The sequence below is a fragment of the Oncorhynchus keta genome, chromosome 36 (genome assembly GCF_023373465.1).
Source record: "Oncorhynchus keta strain PuntledgeMale-10-30-2019 chromosome 36, Oket_V2, whole genome shotgun sequence".
NCBI classification, from domain to species: Eukaryota; Metazoa; Chordata; class Actinopteri; order Salmoniformes; family Salmonidae; genus Oncorhynchus; species Oncorhynchus keta.
This window is the reverse complement of record NC_068456.1, coordinates 26656123-26680221: the sequence shown is the minus strand read 5'-3', so window position 1 is coordinate 26680221 and position 24099 is coordinate 26656123. Positions and strand designations below refer to the sequence as shown.

At 42.4% G+C, this 24099-nt stretch overlaps 1 protein-coding gene across 1 annotated transcript in view; it reads right to left on the bottom strand.

Moving 5' to 3' along the window:
• The window catches only part of LOC118369854 (leucine-rich melanocyte differentiation-associated protein-like), a 522398-nt gene extending 499567 nt beyond the window's left edge, over window positions 1–22831 (bottom strand). Inside the window, exons 1-2 of the mRNA XM_052498736.1 lie at window positions 22275–22831; window positions 21141–21241 (exon numbers count right to left, since the gene is read on the bottom strand). Of these exons, the coding sequence (XP_052354696.1) occupies window positions 21141–21241; window positions 22275–22316 (143 nt within the window). The 5' untranslated portion in view covers window positions 22317–22831. The remainder of the gene's footprint in view (window positions 1–21140; window positions 21242–22274) is intronic.
• Window positions 22832–24099: the final 1268 nt, after the last annotated feature.

The following is a 24099-nucleotide window of genomic DNA, read 5'->3' as shown; positions in this document are numbered from 1 at the left end:
TTTATGTGACAGAGATGAAAATACCTGTTAGAAATGTAGAAAGAGGGGAGATCTAAAGATGCAACAACTAGCAGGGTTGTTAATATGACAAGGACTGTGTCTTTGCCTGCTGGACAATGAAAGAACGTTGATTTGAAAACAGAACAATAGAAAACGCTGGTTTCAATGGCATAAGGAAGTGCTCATCAAATAATGTCCTCAACATATGGTCTGATTTTGGCTATAGGCTACTTTGAAATAAGCTAATACATGCCTCATACAATGAAATAAAACCTCCAGATTGAATCTGATATTAGTCTATGGGAATTAGTAGAGGAAAATTGTCATTATTCTGTTCATTTCAACCTGTTAGTGTGAATCTATGTATTCTCTGACCAACTAGAAGCACCCTCAAGTGACCATCTTGTTTAGTGACTAAAAATGTCTACTCTCACAAACATATGGATAGAACTGTCATGCTAAAATCTGCACCCGAGGTGAAACTAAACGGCCAAACTAGCCACCAGCTGTAGGCCTTGTGTACGCCAGTCTTCCACAGCCCTGTGAACATCTTTACATCTCTTCCAACCTGCCTTCTTTCCTGCCTGGTTTCTGCCAACAACAGGACGGAGATTTTACACCACTTTCTCTACCTCTTCTATTCTCACTCTTCCCCTTCTACAAAACTTTCATTGGAAAGACACAAACAGCTGGTTAGATCACAAGTCTGTTCTGCACCCTGTTGAGCCTGTCTCATGAGGATCCTGTGCCCCCTATTTTCTTCCCCATCCTCGTCCCTCTGTTCTTCACCTCATCCTCCTCTGCATCTTCCTACTCGCTTCCCCCATCCCACTCTTCCTCCACCTCTTCCTCCATTATTTGTTTTTTGTTTTGAAGCCTCTCAGTACAGAGGCAGGATTCTGACTGCTGTGGACCCCAGAGCCCCAGCACCAGACAGTAGAAGAAAAGGACTGTTTTCTTTGCCCGGAGTACATCACTCTTCTTCCTCCTCCACCACCACCGTCGAGGGATAACTCTTTAAATAGCACCAAATGTCTGGACAGACAGAGGAGAGCGGATCAGCGGGATGTAGGCCTATGGTCTGTTGTTGAGATAGTGTCAGCCACAGATACACAGAGTTCACATGGAAACTGTCTCAGTGGTGATCAGAGTCATGGTACATACACTAATGGGCAGACTATATCTATGAAGGGAAAACAAATTGATAGAACCTCAAAATGGCCGCCCATTTTCACAGGGAGAGTATTCTTGAACTGGAATACACACGTCAGCTGCCTAGACACGGAACATGCCGCCACCGTTTCTTATCTCAACATGTGCCTCAGTAAATCCAAAAGGAATGAGGCAACATACCACTGATGTATTGCAGCCTGACCATAAAAAAACCTCTCAGTCTGATGCATGTCATATGTAACTATAAACACTTTCTCTACACTTTGATTCAGTCATTCGTATAGCTGCATTGTTTTATAGAGAATAGTTTTCCATGCTGTTCAAATAAATTGAGTATCAAACAACTAAAAAAGGTAAACAAATGAGGGAGGGAGCGAGAAAGGAGGGACAAAGAGAAACTCACCCCAGTGAGGAGGTATATTCCTTCTCTATAAACCATCCTATCAGGCTAAGCACTACCAGGCCATAGGGATTGGGGAGGAAGGTGGCTGAGAGAAGAGGAAAGCGAGGGACTTTTAAAAGCAAACGCTGCCAAAGATGTGATTGAGTTGATCTGAAATGGAAACGGGAAATGTGTTTCAGCTGTGCTGAGAATGTGGTGCAGCTGTACCGAGACAGAAATGGTTTAAAGCCTTCTAACTGGGGTAGAAGGAGAAAAAACGTCACCCCTCGCCAGTGAGGTGAGAGTTTGCAAAGCAAGCAAATTAGCCGATTTGCTGTAGTGTATCACTCCGCGGGTGGCAAACCACTGTTAAACATGACTCCCGACGCTAAGGTTAAAAGATGATTATTTTAGGCAGCGTTTATTGCGGTGATGTAATATTTTCTAATATTGATGGAGTCCCCTAGGCTCACTAGGAATAGGTCTATAATGACATAGTGACAGTTCCCCATGCACTTTAATGGTGGTGCGATGGATCTTCTCCACTGTCAACAATTATCATTAGGCCTCTTAAAAAAAAAAAATCACGCCACATAATTCTAAAAATGTTGTGGGCTACAAGCATCATCTAAAACCTTGGCTGGGTAGACCTCATGTATCGGTCTTCACTTTTCAACCCAATCCACTCTCCTGGACAGAACTGTGGAAGGTGGATTGAGAGCCGTGGAGCTGAGAGCAACCATATTGTCCAGGCAGCCAAATCCAGGAAAGCAGGAAACTTCTTTGTTCTGCTTCCAGGCGGCTCTGGAAGCGTATTTTTCCTCTTCGTTCGGGACACATTGACAAGAACACCCCACCACTTACATCATTCATCTGGGAGATGGTTTAGTGTGATGGGAGAACGTAAACGCTAGATGAGCCATGGACTAACAGGAGATTTAGGGTGTGTCTCAGTAGTCTGGAGTAGTTTCCTCTACACCAGTGTTTCCCAACTCCAACTCTCCAGTACCCACACCAGCACACGTTTTTGTTGTTGCCTTGGACAAAAACCACCTAATTCAACTCATTGAGGGCTTGATGATTAGGTGACAAGTTGACTCAGGTGTGCTTGTCCAGGGCTACAGCTAACGTGTGTGGGAGTTGAGAAACACTGCTCTACATATTAATCTGGCGTATTGCTTTCACCTCACCTGTGTTTTTAGATCAGTACAGATGGATTCGAGAAGGTGAAGGGAGGAAGCCATGTTAAACTATTGGGATGTGCCCTCAGCTTCACCTTTAGCGGAGCATACTATTCTAGTAGCCTTGTTGACAGCTCAGTGCCATCCCTAATCATCTCCCTTTTAACACTTGTTTAAAATGCACACCCTTATGTCAAAACTGGACTAGGCATCAGCTCACCACAAGTCAACTACTTACTAAACATGTCACTATTAAATAATAGATTCACGATTTTCCCAATCATATTTGCATGGCCTTACGGCAACGTCTGTGGGTTAGTTTTAAACTATTTAATATGTGTTTAAATATGTAGGAGAATCAAGATCTTAGAAAGTAGCTACAGTACTTGTTTATGCAATATTCACAGACTCAGGCTATGGCTGCTGGGAAAATAAGTAAGACGTATGGGCGAATTGTTTTGAACTTGTCAGATTAGAAAAATGGGAGTATGTCCGCCACTGGCCCATTCAAGTCAACCCATAAAGATACATTACTCAGCGTTGCTCTCTACTAAAACGCTAAGGAAACATATTGTAGATTTTAAAGAGACTTTTTATTTCACCAAACTGTGTACTAAAACTAATTGGATTTGTGTCAATGGAAAAAAATATCTCCCTCCCTCCCTGGGAAGGGCTTTGAACTCAATAGCTCTGACAGGGCAACCAAACGAAGGGCACATGAGGGAGTGGGACCCTTCACCACATGCCAAACACCAGGGAGGAAAATTAAATCGCTGGTCAACATAAAATATTAAAATAGCATGGGTATCGAACTATTTTGAAATTATGTCAGGCCCGTTCATTAGGTCCGGCGAGGTAGTGAATTAAGCTCTATTTTGTGGGTGATAATTGAAATCATAGCTGTCGTCATTACCACTGACAAGTTTCTAAATAATACCCAATAAATTCCATCCACATAGCGGGCGGAGTTGTGACAGCTGGCTGTGGTAAAAACCATAAAGTACAGAATTCCCCTCTCTCGCTCTCTCTCCATCCATCCATCCATCCTTTCTCACACTCTCTGTTTCTTCATCAGTCAGTCTATCCTCTCTCTTTCCCCCTCTGTCCTCACTCTCCCTCCCTCTCTGTGCCAATAAACCGTCAGCCTTTCTCCTCTCCCCTCCAGAGTGTTGGCTGTGTGTCAGCAGTAGGGCCAACTACAGGCCTGTAGATTGCGCTCTGTGTCAGTGGCACGCCATCCGTCTTGGGATATACAATAAAAAACGTGACACACTCAAAGGGAATGGCACCGGTGCCCAGTATATATTTAATTTTAACAAAAGGAACATAAAGATGTTCCATTCCATTACGGAATCCAACACCACCACGAGACGGCCTGAGATTAGCGAGCGTTCCGTGGTGGAATTCCTTCTAGAAGGCCGACGGCGATGTTCTGACAGTGATTTAGGGATGAGTCCCTCTCTGCCATCAGTGGGCTTTTGTTGTGTTGCAACACAGACATAGATAGGGATTATAAATACAGTGTTGGTGAAAGGGACTATACAGCTGGGAGATGACTGGGGGACTATGGCCTAGCTAGGCATGTACTGCTCCATTCATACTACACAGAAAGACCCTGTTGAGTGACTCTAGCTATCATTCAATAGTCTCAGCATACTGCAGATAATCCTAACTAGATTTGGGAGTATGCCTCACCTATCGATAAAATCCCTTGCTAGTGTGATTTAAAAAAGGGATCCTACACAGTCATTTGTTTATTTGGATCCCCATTCGCTTTTGCAGAATCAGCTACTCTTCCTGGGGTCCACACAAAAAAAAAACATGACAAAACATTGATTGTACTCTTGGTTGGGTCAAGCCCCTGCAGATTTGGGCATGTATTTATAAGCATCCCAGAGTAGGAGTGCTGACCTGTCCACGTAATCTTACGCATTATGATCTAAAAGGCAACACTGATCCTGAAATGGGGCCAGTCTTCTCCATGGTACCTGTAGTGCTTCATTACAGTCAGAATCAGTACTGTATGTAAACACACACAGAGAGAGACAGAGACAGAGAGACAGAGAGACAGAGAGACAGAGAGACAGAGAGAGAGAGAGAGAGAGAGAGAGAGAGAGAGAGAGAGAGAGAGAGAGAGAGAGAGACAGAGACAGAGACAGAGAGAGAGACAGAGAGAGACAGAGAGAGATTGCTCTAAACCAGGACCATATTGCTGCCTCGCTGCGGTTTGGCTGCAACATGTGTGGGGAAAAAAATATTTTCTATCTGATACAAGATTGTCATCTTACCAAAACAGAGAGTGCATGACTTGCCCGCGAGAATATTTCTAAACAAATTTGGAAAGACTGTACTAATGTTCTCTTCCCCTTGTCTTTCTCTTTTTGAGCGAGCGTCACGTTCATTGAGGTCCCCCTCTCCAGCAGGATTTCATTTGACTAAGTGCTATGGTTCCGTTTACTTTGACACATGGGCATCAGATGCTGATAGCAAAACCTTTGATGAACCCGGTCTACAAGCACACACACAGTTGTCATGTGTTTAGCATTACAAGTTCTCTCCAGGCTATGGTATGGTTCTGTTCTGCTTTTCACACAGCATTGATGAACATTAGCCAGAAAGCAGAGGCTGGCTATCCCTGGACTGGGGTGCGCTGGGGTCGGCCTGGAGAGTTTTCAGGAAAGGACGCCTAGCGTTCTATGAGAACAAAGCCAGCAGGCAAAACTGGTTATGATGTCATTACAACAAGATTAAACCAGTTCTAGTAGGAAACTAGCTTTGTCTGCTGAGAATCAACAGTTCAACTGACAGCAGCCATCTTCAGGATAAGGTGGTTAGACTACAGATGTGGGATCTTAATTTGATCACCCTTTTCCTGCACCGCTTCATGCTTTACATACATTCACTGAAAACCCACACTAACACACGGTTATTTGAACAGTATTGCACTTTTCATGTAGCCTGCTTTTTGGCCAGCTAATAGCCTAACCACAGATGAAGTAACATTATGGACAAAATGCTCAAATGTTGTCACCGCTGGATTATTTTGCTGTGACAATATAGGTCAAATTCAGATCCTACATCTGTACGTTAGAGGGACAACAGAAAAATACATACTCTACAATAAGTTGTACGGATCCTAGTTACAGATATACTTACATGCAATTTTATTTATAATGTCTTGTTGTAATTGCATGTCGTGAGTAGCTCATTTGTAATTACTTTAAGAGTAGCTAATTTAAAACATAATTTATTCCTATTCATAGAATAACCAAGGTCAACTTAGTGTTGACCAGCTTTGGGCTGGTAACTCTTAGCGTTATTTCCTCCTAGAAGAAACCACAGTGTTTCATCAACTACCATGAGATTGCAAGTTGTCATTACTGGACAAAGATGCACAACAACTGGCGAGACGAAGAAAAACAACAGACTGACAACTCATTACATCCATTCCATCTAGTCCCATTATTCTCTCAATTTTCTCTACCATCTCTGCACTTTCCCCTGAGTGGTCCATCACTGTGGAAATTGTTCCAATGAAAATTAAAATGGAGTGTTTTCAATAGGACAGAATTGATGTGAAATTGCATATAGCTTCCAATATGAATATATTACTTCCTGGTCTGCTGGCTTTGTCTCTCTTATCTCTCCATTTTAAATCTGTCTGGAGGAACACTGTATTGGCCCTAATTCATGAGATGCAAACCTGGTTATACAGAATATTACTCCTAAATGGGACTGATAGATCAGATATGAAATATATACAAACCAGCGCCAAGTCAAACACACGGACACACACACACCACACTCCCAGTTAAGTCATTTGAAGTGTTCATACAGACGGTTTTTCACCCCCCCCCAACTGACACTTTATCTGCATACTGCTATCTCTGCAGACTGAACACTCAGCCAAGACAATGACAGCCCCTCTCTCTCCCTTGTCACTTCTCATTTCAGCCCCAGTCGAATGGCTCTTACTGGGTTTATGCCAATAATATTCCCCCCTCCCCTCCTCTGGTTCCCCATCAAACACCCAGTGTCTAGCTCTGATGGGAAAGGAGCACTTCATGTCTGTGACACCCATTTGTCAATTAGCAGGCCCCTTTCCCTGTTGACATACGGAGACTTGAAAGACGGAGCGCCGCCTGTGACGAATTAAGAGAGACAGATGAGTGAGGCGTGTGGCGGAGTAATACCATAATGTGCTTTAGATAGGAATATAAAACGACATGGATGACAGGCCATACAAGGTTTTATTTCATTTCTGAGTAGTAACCGGGGGTCCCCTCCCTACGTTGTCTTCCTTTTTCTGTTTTCATCACACTACTAACATCTCATTTGACAGGCTGGGCGACATTTAGAGCACTTTAGTTTGTTTTGTATTACCTGTGAGTTAGCATACTTGATTTCCCATTAGAATGCCAAATGGCTGCCATGGCTGACGTACTGTGGCCTTATCCTACACACACAGGTGGAGGAGGGTTGACCTGCAATGCAAAAACTCCACGTTCATCTCTCTCTACAGCTTTGGGTGGGTGTGGGGGGGGGAGCAGGGAACAACAGCCTTGATTCATTGGATGACAGTAGAGCACATGATAGGACATCAAGATTGATCTTGTCCTGGTTAAGACACAGTCATGATGGGTCTTGTCCTGGTTAAGACACAGTCATGATGGGTCTTGTCCTGGTTAAAACACAGTCATGATGGGTCTTGTCCTGGTTAAAACACAGTCATGATGGGTCTTGTCCTGGTTAGAGCACAGTCATGATGGGTCTTGTCCTGGTTAGAGCACAGTCATGATGGGTCTTGTCCTGGTTAAAGCACAGTCATGATGGGTCTTGTCCTGGTTAAAACACAGTCATGATGGGTCTTGTCCTGGTTAAAACACAGTCATGATGGGTCTTGTCCTGGTTAAAACACAGTCATGATGGGTCTTGTCCTGGTTAAAACACAGTCATGATGGGTCTTGTCCTGGTTAAAACACAGTCATGATGGGTCTTGTCCTGGTTAAAACACAGTCATGATGAGTCTTGTCCTGGTTAAAACACAGTCATGATGGGTCTTGTCCTGGTTAAAACACAGTCATGATGAGTCTTGTCCTGGTTAAAACACAGTCATGATGGGTCTTGTCCTGGTTAAAACACAGTCATGATGGGTCTTGTCCTGGTTAAAACACAGTCATGATGGGTCTTGTCCTGGTTAAAACACAGTCATGATGGGTCTTGTCCTGGTTAAAACACAGTCATGATGGGTCTTGTCCTGGTTAAAATAGTCATGATGGGTCTTGTCCTGGTTAAAATAGTCATGATGGGTCTTGTCCTGGTTAGAGCACACAGTTACATTCTTCAGCACAATGATATACAGTAAGACTTTGTAGACTAATTTAGATGAATTTGACTATTGAGACCCAATAGTTCTATATCGTCTATTTCTGCACATTCTGTACTAAGGGGAGCACTTACATCATCAATAAAAGACGAGCGAGATAGTGAGATGCATCTGTTCAGTACAGAGTAGAGGACAGTGGTCACCAAAACATACCATACCAGTCAAAAGGTTGGACACACCTGTAAGGTGGTCCTGTAGCTCAGTTGGTAGAGCATGGCGCTTGTAACGCCAGGGTAGTGGGTTCGATCCCCGGGACCACCCATACGTAGAATGTATGCACACATGACTGTAAGTCGCTTTGGATAAAAGCGTCTGCTAAATGGCATATTTTTTTTTTTTATTTTTTTTTTTTTTATTCCTTCCAGGGTTTTTATTTTCTTACTATGTTCTACATTGTATGATAATAGTGATGACATCAAAACTGTTAAATAAATCAAAATATATTTTATATGTGATTCTTCAGAGTAGCCACCCTTTGCCTTGATGACAGCTTTGCACACTATTGGCATTCTCTCAACCAGCTTCATGCGGTAGTCACCTGGAATGCATTTCAATTAACAGGTGTGCCTTGTTGAAAGTTAATTTGAGGAATTTCTTTCCTTCTTAACTTCTCTAGGGTAGGGGAAGCAGTCGGAATTTTGGATGAAAAGCATGCCCAAATTAAACGGCCTGCTTCTCGGGCCCAGAAGATATGATATGCATATAATGTAGATTTGGACACTCTAAAGTTTCCAAAACTGTTAAAATAGTGTCCGAGTATAACATAACTGATTTGGCAGGCGAAAACCTGAGACAAATCCATTCAGGAAGTTTTTTTTGTTTTGTTTTTGTAGTTTCTATTCAATGCCATTACAGTATCCATTGACTTGGGACTCAAATTGCAGTTCCTATGCCTTCCACTAGATGTCAACAGTCTTTAGAAATTGTTTCAGGCTTGTATTCTGATAAATGAAGGAGTAAGACCAATCTGAATGAGTGGACCCTACCGTATCAGAGCTTTTTCATGCGCAATCCCGAGAGAGTGCCTTTCATATTGGCAACGTTATTGTCCGGTTTAAATATTTTAGATAATTTAGTCTAAAAACAACCTGAGGATTGAATATAAACATCGTTTGACATGTTTCTATGAACTTTACGGATACAATTTGGATTTTTTTCGTCTGCCTGTTTTGACTGCGTTTGAGCCTGTGGGTTGCTGAAGAAAACAAACAAAACGGAGGCTTTTGGATATAAAGAGACTTTATCGAACAAAACAAACATTTATTGAATGCCACCATATGAAGATCATCAAAGGTAAGGGATTCATTTTCTCTCTATTTCTGACTTGTGTAACTCTTCTACTTGGCTGGTTACTGTTTGTAATGATTTGTCTGCTGGGCTATGTTCTCAAATAATTGTAAGGTATGCTTTCGCCGTAAAGCATTTTTGAAATCAGACACAGTGGTTGGATTCAGAAGAAATTCATCTTTAAACCTATGTTTAATAGTTGTGTCTTTTCTGAATTTTTATAATGAGTATTCCTGTATTTGAATTTGGCGCTCTGGATGTTGGCCAGGTGGAACGCTAGCATCCCACATACCCTAGAGAGGTTAATGTGCTTGAGCCAATCAGTTGTGTTGTGACAAGGTAGGGGTGGTATACAGAAGATAACCCTATTTGGTCAAAGACGAAGTACATATTATGGCAAGAACAGCTCAAATAATCAGAGAAACAACAGTCCATCATTACTTTAAGACATGAAGGTCAGTCAATATGGAAAATTTCAAGAACTTTGAAAGTTTCTTCAAGTGCAATTGCAAAAACCATCAAGCACTATGATGAAACTGGCTCTTATGAGAACTGCCACAGGAAACGAATACAGAGTTACCCCTGCTGCAGAGGATACGTTCATTAGAGTTACCAGCCTCAGAAATTGCAGCCCAAATAAATGTAGTAACAGACATCTCAACATCAACTGTTCAGAGGAGACTGCATTAATCAGGGCTTTACGGTCTAATTGCTGCAAGGAAACCACAACTAAAGGACACCAATAAGAAGAGACTTGCGTAGGCCAAGAAACACGAGCAATGGACATTAGACTGGTGGAAATCTGTCCTTTGGTCTGGAGTCCAAATTTGAGATTTTTGGTTCCAACCGCCATGTCTTTGTGAGACGCAGAGTAGGTGAACGGATGATCTCCACATTTGTGGTTCCCACCGTGAAGCATGGAGGAGGAGGTGTGATGGTACCTTGCTGGTGACACTGTCTGATTTATTTAGTGGGTCTATCATTTGTTTTTCAACAGGACAATGACCCAACACCCATCACAGTGATGGAGTGCTGCATCAGAAGGCCTGGCCTCCACATTCACCCAACCTCAACCAAATTGAGATGATTTGGGATGAGTTGGACTGCAGAGTGAAGGAAAAGCAGCCAACAAGTGCTCAGCAAATGTGGGAACTCCTTCAAGACTGCTGGAAAAGCATTCCAGGTGAAGCTGGTTGTGATAATGCCAAGAGTGTGCAAAGCTGTCATCAAGGGAAAGGGTGGCTACTTTGAAGAATCTAAAATATGTTTTGATTTGTTCAACACATTTTTGGTGACTACATGATTCCATGTGTTATTTCATAGTTTGTCTTTACTATTAGTCTACAACTTAGAAAATAGTAAAAAAATTATGAAAAACCCTAGACTGACACTGTACATCTGAACATTACGACGCAGCAGTGATCTGAACACTACGACACAGCTGTGATCACCACAATATACATCTGAACACTACGACACAGTTGTGATCACCACAACACAACATTTCTTGTAGTTGGACACCAGGTTTGCACACATCTCAGGAGGGATTTTATCCCACTCCTCTTTGCAGATCTTCTCCAAGTCATTAAGGTTGAGGCTGACGTTTGGAAAATCAAACCTTCAGCTCCCTCCACAGATTTTCTATGGGATAAAGGTCTGGAGACTGGCTAGGCAACTCCAGGACCTTAATGTGCTTCTTCTTGAGCCGCTCCTTTGTTGCCTTGGCCGTGTGTTTTGGGTCATTGTCATGCTGGAATACCCATCCACGACCCATTTTCAATGCCCTGGCAGAGGGAAGGAAGTTCTCACCCAAGATTTGATGGTACATGGCCCCGCCCATCGTCCCTTTGAATGCGGTGAAGTTGTCCTGTCCCCTTATCAGAAAAACACACCCAAAGCATAATGTTTCCACCTCCATGTTTGACGGTGGGGATGGTGTTCTTGGGGTCATAGGCAGCATTCCTCCTCCTCCAAACACGGCGAGGCGAGTTGAGATGCCAGACAGCTCCATTTTGGTCTCATCTGACCACAAGACTTTCACCCAGTTGTGCTCTGAATCATTCAGATGTTCATTGGCAAACTTCAGACAGGCATGCATGTGTGCTTTCTTGAGCAGGGGGACCTTGCGGGCGCTGCAGGATTTCAGTCCTTCACGGCGTAGTGTGTTACCAATTGTTTTCTTGGTGACTATGGTCCCACCTGCCTTGAGATCATAGACAAGATCCTCCCGTGGAGTTCTGGGCTGATTCCTCACCGTTCTCATGATCATTTCAACTCCATGAGGTGAGATCTTGCATGGAGCCCCAGGCCGAGGGAGATTGACAGTTCTTTTGTGTTTCTTCCATTTGCGAATAATCACACCAACTGTTGTCACCTTCACACCAAGCTGCTTGGCGATGGTCTTGTAAACCCATTCCAGCCTTGTGTAGGTCTCAGTCTTGTCCCTGACATCCTTGGAGAGCTCTTTGGTCTTGGCCACGGCGGAGAGTTTGGAATCTGATTGATTGATTGCTTCTGTGGACAGGTGTCTTTTATACAAGTAACAAACTGAGATTAGGAGCACTCCCTTTCAGAGTGTGCTCGTAATCTCAGCTCGTTACCTGTATAAAAGACACCTGGGAGACAGAAATCTTTCTGATTGAGAGGGGGTCAAATACTTATTTCCCTCATTAAAATGAAAATCCATTTATAACATTTTTGACATGCGTTTTTCTGGATTTTTTTGTTGTTGTCTCTCACTGTTCAAATAATCCTACCATTAAAATTATAGACTGATCATTTCTTTGTCAGTGGGCAAACGTACAAAATCAACAGGGGATCAAAAACTTTTTTCCCTCACCGTACATCTGAACACCATGACGCAGCTGTGATCACCACAACATACATCTGAACACTACGACACAGCTGTGATCACCACAACATACATCTGAACACTACGACGCAGCTGTGATCACCACAACATACATCTGAACACTACGACGCAGCTGTGATCACCACAACATACATCTGAACACTACGACGCAGCTGTGATCACCACAACATACATCTGAACACTACGACACAGCTGTGATCACCACAACATACATCTGAACACTACGACACAGCTGTGATCACCACAATATACATCTGAACACTACGACACAGCTGTGATCACCACAACATACATCTGAACACTACGACACAGCTGTGATCACCACAACATACATCTGAACACTACGACACAGCTGTGATCACCACAACATACATCTGAACACTACGACACAGCTGTGATCACCACAATATACATCTTAACACTACGATGCAGCTGTGTGGCTCAATAAAACGCTCCCCAAAGTTACCAGTGTGTGTACCTCTTGATCTGTATACAAGTACCACTACAGTTGAGACCTACTGCATGTGATGAAACAACAGGCTACACAGGACCCTAACCATCTCATTTACAATCAGAAACAACAACACAGCCGAGCGTGGTGGTGACAAGGATGAAACCTGTCAAATTATTCTCTTTACTAACAAGTCTCAATGTAATGTTTCGTCTGAAAAGAGATGTGACTCATCTGTTGCACTGAAACAACCAGATAATGTTAGTATTTATTCTCCTCAGGTGTCATATATGATATTACAGCAGGTAACGGATTGAAACCCCTACGACAGACACTGGCTCTAGTAGTAACCATTAGATAGTAGTGGTGTCTACAGTGTATTTATTCCCCATCGTCGCAATGTCTCTCTCTCACACACACACACACACACACCTGAAACTAAGTGGACAGCACAATAATATCCACCCCTGTCCTCCAACTGCTACATTGGTCTAGGAGTCTCACTCTCTCAAAACATCGATGAGGCAGCCTGACAGGTTGGCATGGGGATATGAGGTGTAGGTGTGACAGGCTGCTACACCAACTTTATCTCCTGACTTTCCCTTCCCACCCACACACACACACACACACACACTTCAGAGACAGGTGCTGCCTCATTTTCACTGACACTCATTGTCAAGTTAGTGTATGAGAGCTGTTAACTGGGCTGACGGATATAAACATATTATACTGAAGACAGTCCACTCCCACTCTCTGACAAAGTGTCAGTCGTCAAGGCAGTTAGCACTTGGGTTACTTTTGGCGTCACCGAAATGGGGTCACAATTGTGAAACGCTGGTGTGTCTACAGAGCGGTACCGTGAAACAAATCTTGATAGGGGCGAGGAGACGTCAAGCACTTGTTTTGAAGTGATTCATAACAAGTACAGGCGGTATCACAGAGTTCCTCTCATCAGGGACAGACTACATGTTTTACACACAGCTGTGGGACAGGGTTCCTTTGTCCTCAAGGGGAGTTCTTATGGGGATAACTACGACCCTGAGCTAGCGAGAGAAAGAGTGAGCGAGAAACGAAATAGCGGGCACCGCCCATCACTCTACTTCCTGATTAGTTTATCACCTCTGCTCGTCTGCTCGATAATTGAAATTCACAGCTCTACACAATCATGTGACTTCCACAGCCTCCAATCATCGCAAAGAATGCCTTTATTAAAGGGTGGTTAAATTACACTATGCAACAGGATAAGTTGTTTCATTAGGACACATGACCAGAAAACTCCAGAACGTACAGGAACCAGAGTTTTGCCGGTCAGAAATGAAATACTGGCCCTAGATATGAGATGGTGGGAGCTAGAAAAGTGAGATTTCTTGATGACATGAATACACGCCTCACCAGTAATAAATTTAGAGGGAAATCAAATAGTTTGTAATCCAACAACTAATACACAACTATCAGTCAATCAATCAATACTATCAGTGGCAAATGGCTTGGGTAACTTCTCCTTTGTCCAGAGAATCCTTTGAAGTCCAATAATAATATCTGAAATCGAAGATTCCCCCTTAACCAAATGGAATATTAATAATGAAATGAGAAATGTCAAATATATACATATTTGATTTTGGACATCAAGTTCTTAACCTTTTTGGGATAGGGGGCAGCATTTTCACTTTTGGATAAATAGCGTGCCCAGAGTAAACTGCCTCCTACTCTGTCCCAGATGCTAATATATGCATATTATTATTAGTATTGTATAGAAAACACTGCCATTTCGAAAACTGTTTGAATGATGTCTGTGAAAACCTGAGAAAAATCCAACCAGGAAGTGGGAAATCTGAGGTTTGTAGTTTTTCAACTCAGCCCCCATTGAAGATACAGGGTGATATTAGTTATGTTTCACTTCCCAAGGCTTCCACTAGATGTCAACAGTATTTAGAACCTGTTTTGAGGATTCTACTCTAAAGGAGGGGCTCATAAGGGCTCTTTGAGTGAGTGGTCTGGCAGAGTACCACAGCCTCGGTCTGTGGTTCCACTTCATTTGTACAGACAAAGGAATTGTCCGGTTGGAACATTAATTTAGATTTGTTTAAAAAATTCTTAAGATTGGTTCCACACTTAGGTTGGCATGTTTCTACGGGCTGTAACGGAACATCTGGCGCGACCTGAACACGCTTTTGGATTTGTTTATCAAATGCCCTAACAAAAGAAGATATTTGAACATAACTGATGGACATTATCGAACAAATCAAACATTTATGGTGGAACTGGGATTCCTGGGAGTGCATTCTGATGAAGATTTTTGGGATAGGGGGCAGTGAATATTTAAAATGCCATTTCTGAGTAATGTTGACTACCCAATATGGCGGGTATCTTTTTGGCTGCTTTGTTGTCTAAAGGCTGTACTCAGATTATTGCATGGTTTGCTTTCTCCATAAAGTTTTTTAAAAATCTGACACAGCGGTTGCATTAAGGAGAAGTTTAGCTAAAGTTCCATGTATAATAGCCGTATCTTAATCAATGTTTATTATGAGTATTTCTGTAAATTGATGTGGCTCTCTGCAATATCACTGCATGTTTTAGAACTACTGAACGTAATGCGCCAATGTAATTTTTTTTATAGAAATACAAACTTTATCAAACAAAACATACATGTACTGTGTAGCATTAAGTCCTATGAGTGTCATCTGATGAAGATCAATGGTTAGTGATTCATTTTCTCTCTATTTCTGCTTGTTGTGACTCCTCTCTTTGGCTGGAAAAAATGGCTGTTTTTCTGTGGCTTGGTGGTGACCTAACAATCTTTTATAATAATAATATAATAATAATAATATATGCCATTTAGCTGACGCTTTTATCCAAAGCGACTTACAGTCATGTGTGCATACATTCTACGTATGGGTGGTCCCGGGAATCGAACCCACTACCCTGGCGTTACAAGCGCCATGCTCTACCAACTGAGCCGCAGTGCTTTTGCTGTAAATCCTTTTTGAAATCAGACACTGTGGCTGGATTAACGAGAATTGTATCTTTAAAATGGTGTAAAATACTTGTATGCTTGAGGAATGTTAATTATGAGATTTTTGTTGTTTTGAATTTGCGCCCTGCACTTTTCACTGGCTGTTGCGGAACCTCAGTCCTAGACAGGTTAATGTGATGCGATCAAGAACGAGGAACAATTATGCGGGCCTTGATCTTTTCTAAAACCAACACAAATTATTTAACTTGGCAAGTCAGTTAAGAACAAATTCTTTTTTACAATGACAGCCTATCAAAAGGCCTCCTGCAGGGACGGGGGCTGGAATTAAAAATAAAAATAAGGACAAAACACACATCACGACAAGCACTACATAAAAAGAGACCTAAAACAACAATATTGCAGAAACACTTGAGAACATAGCATGGAAGCAACACCACATGAAAACAACATGGTAGCAAAACAACATGGCAGCAGAACAACATGGTAGCAGTACAAAATATGGTACAAGCATTATTGGGCACAGACAACAGCAAAGGCAAGAAGGTAGAGACAGCAATACATCACGCAAAGCAGCCACAACTGTCAGTAAGTGTCCATGATTGAGCCTTTGAATGAAGAGATGGAGATTAAACTGTCCAGTTAGTGTTATTTTGCAGCTTGTTCCAGTCGCTAGCGGCATCAAACTGAAAAGAGAAGCGACCCAGGGATGTGTGTGCTTTGAGGACCTTTAACAGAATGTGACTGGCAGAACGGGTGTTGTATGTGGAGGATGAGGGCTGCAGTAGATATCTCAGATAGGGGGAAGTGAGGCCTAAGAGGGTTTTATAAATAAGCATCAACCAGTGGGTCTTGCGACGGGTATACAGAGATGACCAGTTTACAGAGGCGTATAGAGTGCAGTGATGTGTCCTATAAGGATTGGTTGCAATTCTGATGGCCGAATGATAAAGAACGCTCGAGAGCACCCTTACCTGCTGATTTATAAATGTCTCCGTAATCTAGCATGGGTAGGATTGTCATCTGAATCAGTGTTCATTTGGCAGCTGGGGTGAAAGAGAAGCAATTACGATAGAGGAAACCAAGTCTAGATTTAACCACTTTGATATGTGCTGAGAGAAGGACAGTGTACTGTCTAGCCATACTACCAAGAATTTGTATGAGGGGACTACCTCAAACTCTAAACTCTCAGAGGTAGTAATCATACTGGTGGGGAGAGGGGCATTCTTCTTACCAAACCACATGACCTTTGTTTTGGAGGTGTTCAAAATAAGGTTAAGGGCAGAGAACGCCTGTTGGACACTAAGAAAACTTTGTTGTAGAGCATTTAACACAAAATCTGGAGAAGGGCCAGCTGAGTATAAGACTGTATTGTCTGCATATAAATGGATGAGAGAGAGCGTCCTACTGCCTGAGCTATGTTGTTGATGTAAATTGAGAAGAGTGTGGGGCCTAGGATCGAGCCTTGGGGTGCTCCCTTGGTGACAGGCAGTGGCTGAGACCGCAAATGTTCTGACTTTATACACTGCCTTCTTTGAGAGAGGTAGTTAGCAAACCAGGCAAAAGACCACTCAGAGACACCAATACTCCTTAGCCGGCCCACAAGAATGGAATGGTCTACCATATCAGAAGTGTTGGCCAAGTCAATAAAAATAGGCAGCACAACGTTGTTTAAAATCAAGGGCAATGGTGACATCATTTAGGACTTTTAAAGTTGCTGTGACACATCCACAAACTGACCAAAAACCAGATTGCATACCAGAGACAATACTATAGACATCAAGAAAGCCAATCAGTTGATTATTCACAAGTTTTCCCAAACTTTTGATAAACAGGGCAAATAGAAATTGGCCTATAACTGTTAGGATCAGCTTGATCTCCCCTTTCAATAAAGGACGCAAAATGGCTGCCTTCCAAGCAATGGGAACCTCCCCAGAAAGGAGAGACAGGTTAAAAAGGTCAGAGATAGGCTTGGCAATGATAAGGGCAGCAACCTTAAAGAAGAAAGGGTCTAAACCATCTGACCCATATGTTTTTTAGGGGGTCAAGTTTAAGGAGCTCCTTTAGCACCTCGGACTCAGTGAAGGCATGCAGGGAGAAACATTGTAGTGGGGCAGAGGAAAAGGAGAGAGGAGCGTCGGGGCTAGTCACATTAGAAGGGATGGGAGATGAGAAATTGTTTGATGGGCAATGAGACATAGCGGAGTCAAACAGGATTCCTGACTTAATGAAGTGGTGATTAAAGAGCTCAGCCATGTGTGTCTTGTCAGTAACAACCACATCATCAACATTAAGGGACATGGGCAGCTGTGAGGATGAGGGTTTATTCTCCAGGTCTTTAACCGTTTTCCAGAACTCATTGGGGTTAGACCCACACAGAGAGAGAACTGCTCCTTAAAGTAACTAACTTTGGCCTTCCAGATAGCCTGAGTGCACTCTCATTTGCCTGAACGAGAGCCAGTCAGCCTGAGTATACGCGTTCCAAGCTTTTCGACAAATGGAATTCTTGAAGTGGAGTAACTGCCAGATCACGGTCGAAACAGGGGCAGAATCTGTTTTTAATTCTCATTTTCTTTATGGGGTTGTGTTTGTTAACAATACCACTAAAAATATAAAACAAGAAGGTCATAGCATCTTATAACCAGAAAAGGTTAACATCAGTGTTCAAAACACTCTTCCTTAACGACGTCTCAGTAATGACCAACACATCTGGACTGAAAGTGTGAACCCACACTTTCAATTCATCAATTTTAGGTAATAAGCTTCTAGTGTTAACGTGCAGAAAACCCAGGCTTTTACAAGAGCAGAAATCAGTGAAACAGTCAAAATTGGGTAGATGGGCCAGAGTGTACATGCACATTTCCAGATGTGATTAGCAGTGATACAATCAGGGCACGGCAGAGGACAGGGAGAGCTCTGCAGTGTTGATTTATTATGACATCTGAATGTGCATCAGACGGCAACAAGATCATATTGTACAGCAATTGCATCAGGTAAATTAGGCCTGTAGCAGTCAACTTCCATGAAGCCATCTGTAACAGCTAACAAGCTACCATGTCCTGTATGGAAGGTAGACATTACTGTATTTTAGAGCTATGCAACATGGGACAGTCTGTCTAGCTATATCCCTCTTTGCATACATCCAGTGTATGAGGAATATTTAGGGAAATAATAGCCTGGTTCCAGATTTGTTTGTGCTGCCTTGCTAACTGATTACCATAGATGTTGGCAAGACGGCACAAACATATCTGAGACCAGGCTAGAGAAACACTCAAATCACCTCACCACAACTGGAAGGTCAGCGCCTTTCAAAGTGTGTTGCATTATGGGGATATAAAATGTCCGACTTACGCCTGCCTACATGTCGACTACATGAACTTCACACAACCTATCACCAATTGATTGTACAATGTACACACATATATTTTCAGTTTGTGAGTGTGTGATATGGGGGTTGGAGACATGATTATTTCTACATTTTAAAGAACAACTTTTATAAACAATGGAAACACTGCCATATTGATCTGAGCCTTGCTGTTGGAAAACCACATCAGTGTCCAACTTTAGGCTGTCGCAGACGCACCTTCCCCGACTTCACTCCTCAACTTTCATCTACAGTTGTTTGCTCTCGCCTTACCACTCAAACGAGCCCATAGACGACATGGGACTAGAAGTTTTTTGTTACCACTGACTGCAACCAACCTGTCCAGGAGAAACTCAGGGCCTTGGACACAGTATAACCATGGCTGTATGATTGTATTGAAGTCAATGTCCATAAATCAATAGGCTTCAAAGGACTGTCTCTCTGAATCCTGTGTCTCTAGAGTTTCTGCCTAGGATGACTCTAAGGTTAGTGAACGGAACCACAAAGTCAAACCACAAAACAAGTAATCACACTGTTCATAACCTGTACAAAGAGCAATATATAACATATCTACAATGTATCTAATATAATATATAACATATCTATTATATAGAAACATACCTATAATATAACATATGTATAATGTAATAGATATGAGAATGCGATCATTCATTACTCAAGGCTGATCGGAAAATAATGTCATCAGCATTTGAATGACATCAATCAACACATTTACTAAAAGATCTAGCCTACTAACTGTTCTCTTGTTGTTAACTGTGTAATAACAACTCAAAACCCAGCAAATGACCAACCCATCTAACATCATTACATCCAATGAAAGAGAACTGCAGTTTACACATTTTACCACGTTGCCTTTGTTTCGCATTCAAGGGGGGCAATCATGTCTGAAATCTTCAGAGTTTGACGCCCTCAGCGAAGGAAAAGGCAGGCAAATCAAACTCCAGCCAACACAATGCTAGTTTTTCAATCGCTGCGGTTCATTAGGATTATTTATTCTCTGATAAGCACACATTTATTCACGACAGACTGGGCTGGGGTGCGGGACTTAGCAATTATTAACGTGACAGGACTCGGGCGCAAAGCGAATCAATTAAACAAAAATCCCCATTTCCAGCACAGACAATGCTGGACGGCGACAATTTTCGACGATGTGACAAAAAGAGCCTCCATTCAGAGGCCTTTCAAGGCCCTGACAGGTCAAGAAACAAAAGCACATTCTAACCATCATCTCCCCTCTTTTAGTTGTCAGATCAACTTTGCCAGTCCTGCTGCTGAGATGACTGAGATGGCACCTCCACCCCCTGCTCCCTCGCTCTGAACCAGCTGCCACAAGGTGATTCTTCAGGTCCTGTCAGAAGGATCTTTTATTCTATTGGGCCCCTGCATTAACATGTCACATTTATTGATCAGGCCTTTAATTCAGCCACAGCGTGGTAGCAGCCAACCCAGCTCTCCGCTGCTCAGTGTCTCCTAAATAGCACCATATTCCCTATAGCCAACTACTTTTGACCAGGGCCTGAAGACTGCCATTTGGGATGCATCCTGCCCTTCACACAGCCATGACAAAAAATGTTGATGTGCTCTTGAGCAAGGCAATTAACCCTAATTGTTCCTGTACAGTAATAAGTGTGTCTGCTAAATGACTAAAATGTACACGCACAATGGGCACATAGGTTGATGTATCTCAGTAGAAATATCCCAATCTTTATCAGATAAGGTGGTAAAAACAATGAAGGCAGGTCAGTGTACCATCCATCTACACTGAGTAAACCAAACATTTGGGACACCTTCTTAATATTGAGTTGCGTCCACCCACCACCACACTGTGATGACTGCATGAATATGCAAGGCCTGTATGCAATCCTATTTATATGTAATCAGTGTAAGAGTATGTATATTCCTTATAATAATGTATAATGACTTATTAATGAAGGGTATGATTACATAGTTGTGTCTTAATTAATAAGACATTTGACCTAACACAAAGCATCACCCTCAAGGCGGCACTGTGTCCATGGAAGTATTCACGACTCATCTCAGCTCATCTCCTACCTTAGCTGATTGAAGCTGAGATCTAGCCGTCTTGCCAAGCATCCATATTTTTTTCCAAGGAACTCTGGGATGTCCTCACAGTCATGTCCAATATAGGAAACCTGTAAAGCAACAACAGAGAGATACAGAGATACATGTTAATTAATGGGATACAACAGGGACAGAGTGGGCAGAGTGGCCCGGGCATTTCCAACAAACCGTTGGATTTTTTTATCCTTGAGGTCCCCATTGTTAGCCAAATAATGATCAGTATGTGCAAAATAATAATAATAACATTTTAGACAGGACTACTGGGCTAAAGGTGGACCAGCACATCAGGCATCTGCCCAAACTGCTCTATGGCCAGTCCGTTTCTGTGTTAAAGTGAGTAAGAGTAAATAGCCCATGGTGGAGTGAATGTGTTTAAGCTTATGGGGCAGGGTAGGTGGTATGGTGAACGGTTTACCTTTGTTTGTGACCTGAGGAATTGTGAAACGAACAACAATACATTCTCTATCAGCTACACATCAAATAATATTAATTTTCTTGATTGAGAAAATGATTGTACTCAGGGCACCATCAGGAATGAAACCATGGTCTCATTTGTGCTCCCCTGAATAGTTAAAGTTAAATCAATGACAGAATATTGGACATTGAATGTATTTAAGCCATTTGATGGCTCGGCCAATGTGACAGACCTTCCAGGTAGCCTATGTTTGATACCTGGTCAGTTACATTGTCACTTTCATTTAAACATGCCCTGTAACCTTTAAGGTGCACGGTAGTGTATTGACTCTGTACACCTGCCCTGTGCACACAACTGTGCTCACTGCTCAGCTTCGACACATTGTTAAAACACCATCGAATAGACTAGATCATAAAGCCATGTCTGCGCTGCAGTAATGCGTTTCAAACTTTATAAAAACGAGCTTGCAAAACGCTACAGTTCCGCAACTGTAATGAAAAGTTATTTAAGTCACATGACAGTAGCAGCACATGACAATGGAGGCAATGCAGCGTAGCCTACCAGAAATGCACGAAAAACAAATCCTCTAAGCGACATACACTGATAACTACCCGACTGTATACTGTTCGTTTATAATTGCAAACGAGAAATGCTACCAACACTAAATGTTGGAAATGATTCACACTTACTTGGGTTCCATTCATTGTGACCATAGAGTCGCTGCATGCCATGATGATGACAGTTCAGTTACTAGGCTACCTCTGTGAAATAACTACAGGATTGGAACTGGTACAGGTACTCTTATGCTTTAAAATAAATTTTAAAAACGTTACTGTCAGTAGCTTTCCAAAAAGGTCACTATTTTGTTTGGTTACTTGAGGTTTCGAATTTACTTCTTCCGCATACTTCCTCCGAATCAGCTGATCCAATGCGGAAACGCGCTATTACTAGTATTATGGCAGGATTCGCTTGTGTCGCATTTCAGAGTGGTGGAGACAGTCCTTAACCTAAAATGCCATAGGCCTATATTCTTAGTTATTGTTCCTGAACTGTGGTTGGAACTAGTTACGATATGGGCCAGGCTAAGAGCTTGAGCTTAAAGTTGGAATAAGATTGCATCTGGAACAGGTGATTGGTAGAATGCAAAACACTAGCCTATTTACTATTAATCATCAGTGCAAGCCTTATAGGATGTGGGGTACGTACATACTTAGCCTACTTACACACTATTTGTTTGGGGTTCACTGGGGACCATTAGCTGATACTGGTAACCTGATTAACATGCAATTATAGCCTGATGCACCTGTAATTGTATCCAGCAGATCCGACCTGCTTGCTTACATTGGAGTCATTCCACGTACCTTTCTGCCCAAATGCTCTGTCTAGACATTGATATGGTTTTGGAGACATTCTAAACTTTAAGCAATTATTATAATTTTTTTATTCTACCAAGCAAGTCCGCTAAGAACACATTCTTATTTACAATGACGACCAAACCCGGACGACGCTGGGCTAATTGTGCGCCGTCCTATGGCACTCCCAATCACGGCTGGTTGTGAACCAGGGTGTCTGTAGTGACGCCTAAAGCACTGATATGCAGTGTCTTGCTAACCAAACCGAACGTGCGTCCGCTGTTGATTTTGTTCACCCACAGCAGAAACGATCAGGACACTCAGGTTGAAATATCAAAACAAACTGAACCAGTGATATTACTTTGGGGGCGGGACGATGTCATTAGCGCCTTTTCTTGCCTACATTTTCAGTGGCCCTGTTGAAATGTATTTTGATTATTCTGATTTCACCGCGATTGGGGAGTGGTAACATGAGTAAGTAAGTACATGATTGTACAATAGTGATATTGCCAGGACAGGAGTATAATTTAATAAGTGCAAATTGTAGTTTTACACCTCTAGACACTTTCCTCTCCCCAAACCACTCTGGTATGAGATATAAACTATGCATTTACTGAATAAAAGCCCATGAAATACGAAACTGTAATAGTATACTCATCCAAACAAGTAAAAAATAAACAATACTTTATGCTTTTTTAAACAGCATGGATTAACAGACGCCACCTGCTAAAAAAAAGTTGGTCACCCTTGTGTTATTGAGGTGCAGACAGGTAAGGAGGAGGTGGTTATGGGTGCTTCCCATAAATGTGCTGAGAAGGGAGCATGGGCAGTACTACCACCTTGTCCAGTAGCTGCTCTTGGACCGTGCTCAACATCACTGATACTTCCAGATGAGTGCAGAAGAGATGGAGACTTGTCTGTCTTTTGTTGGCCCAGACCTCACCAAACAGACGACCAACTACAGGGCCACAATCGAGGCAAAGCAAAGACTAGCTGTCACTCTAAGGTAAGTTATTGGAAAATGTTGTATTGTGTAAGCAGGTGCATGAAGAAAAGCAGTATACTATAGTGTAAAGAAACTCCGGCACACTGGTGATCATGATGCTCCACAGATGTAGGCCTGTGTTTCATTATATTAAGGGAGCAGCAAGATCACCAGGTG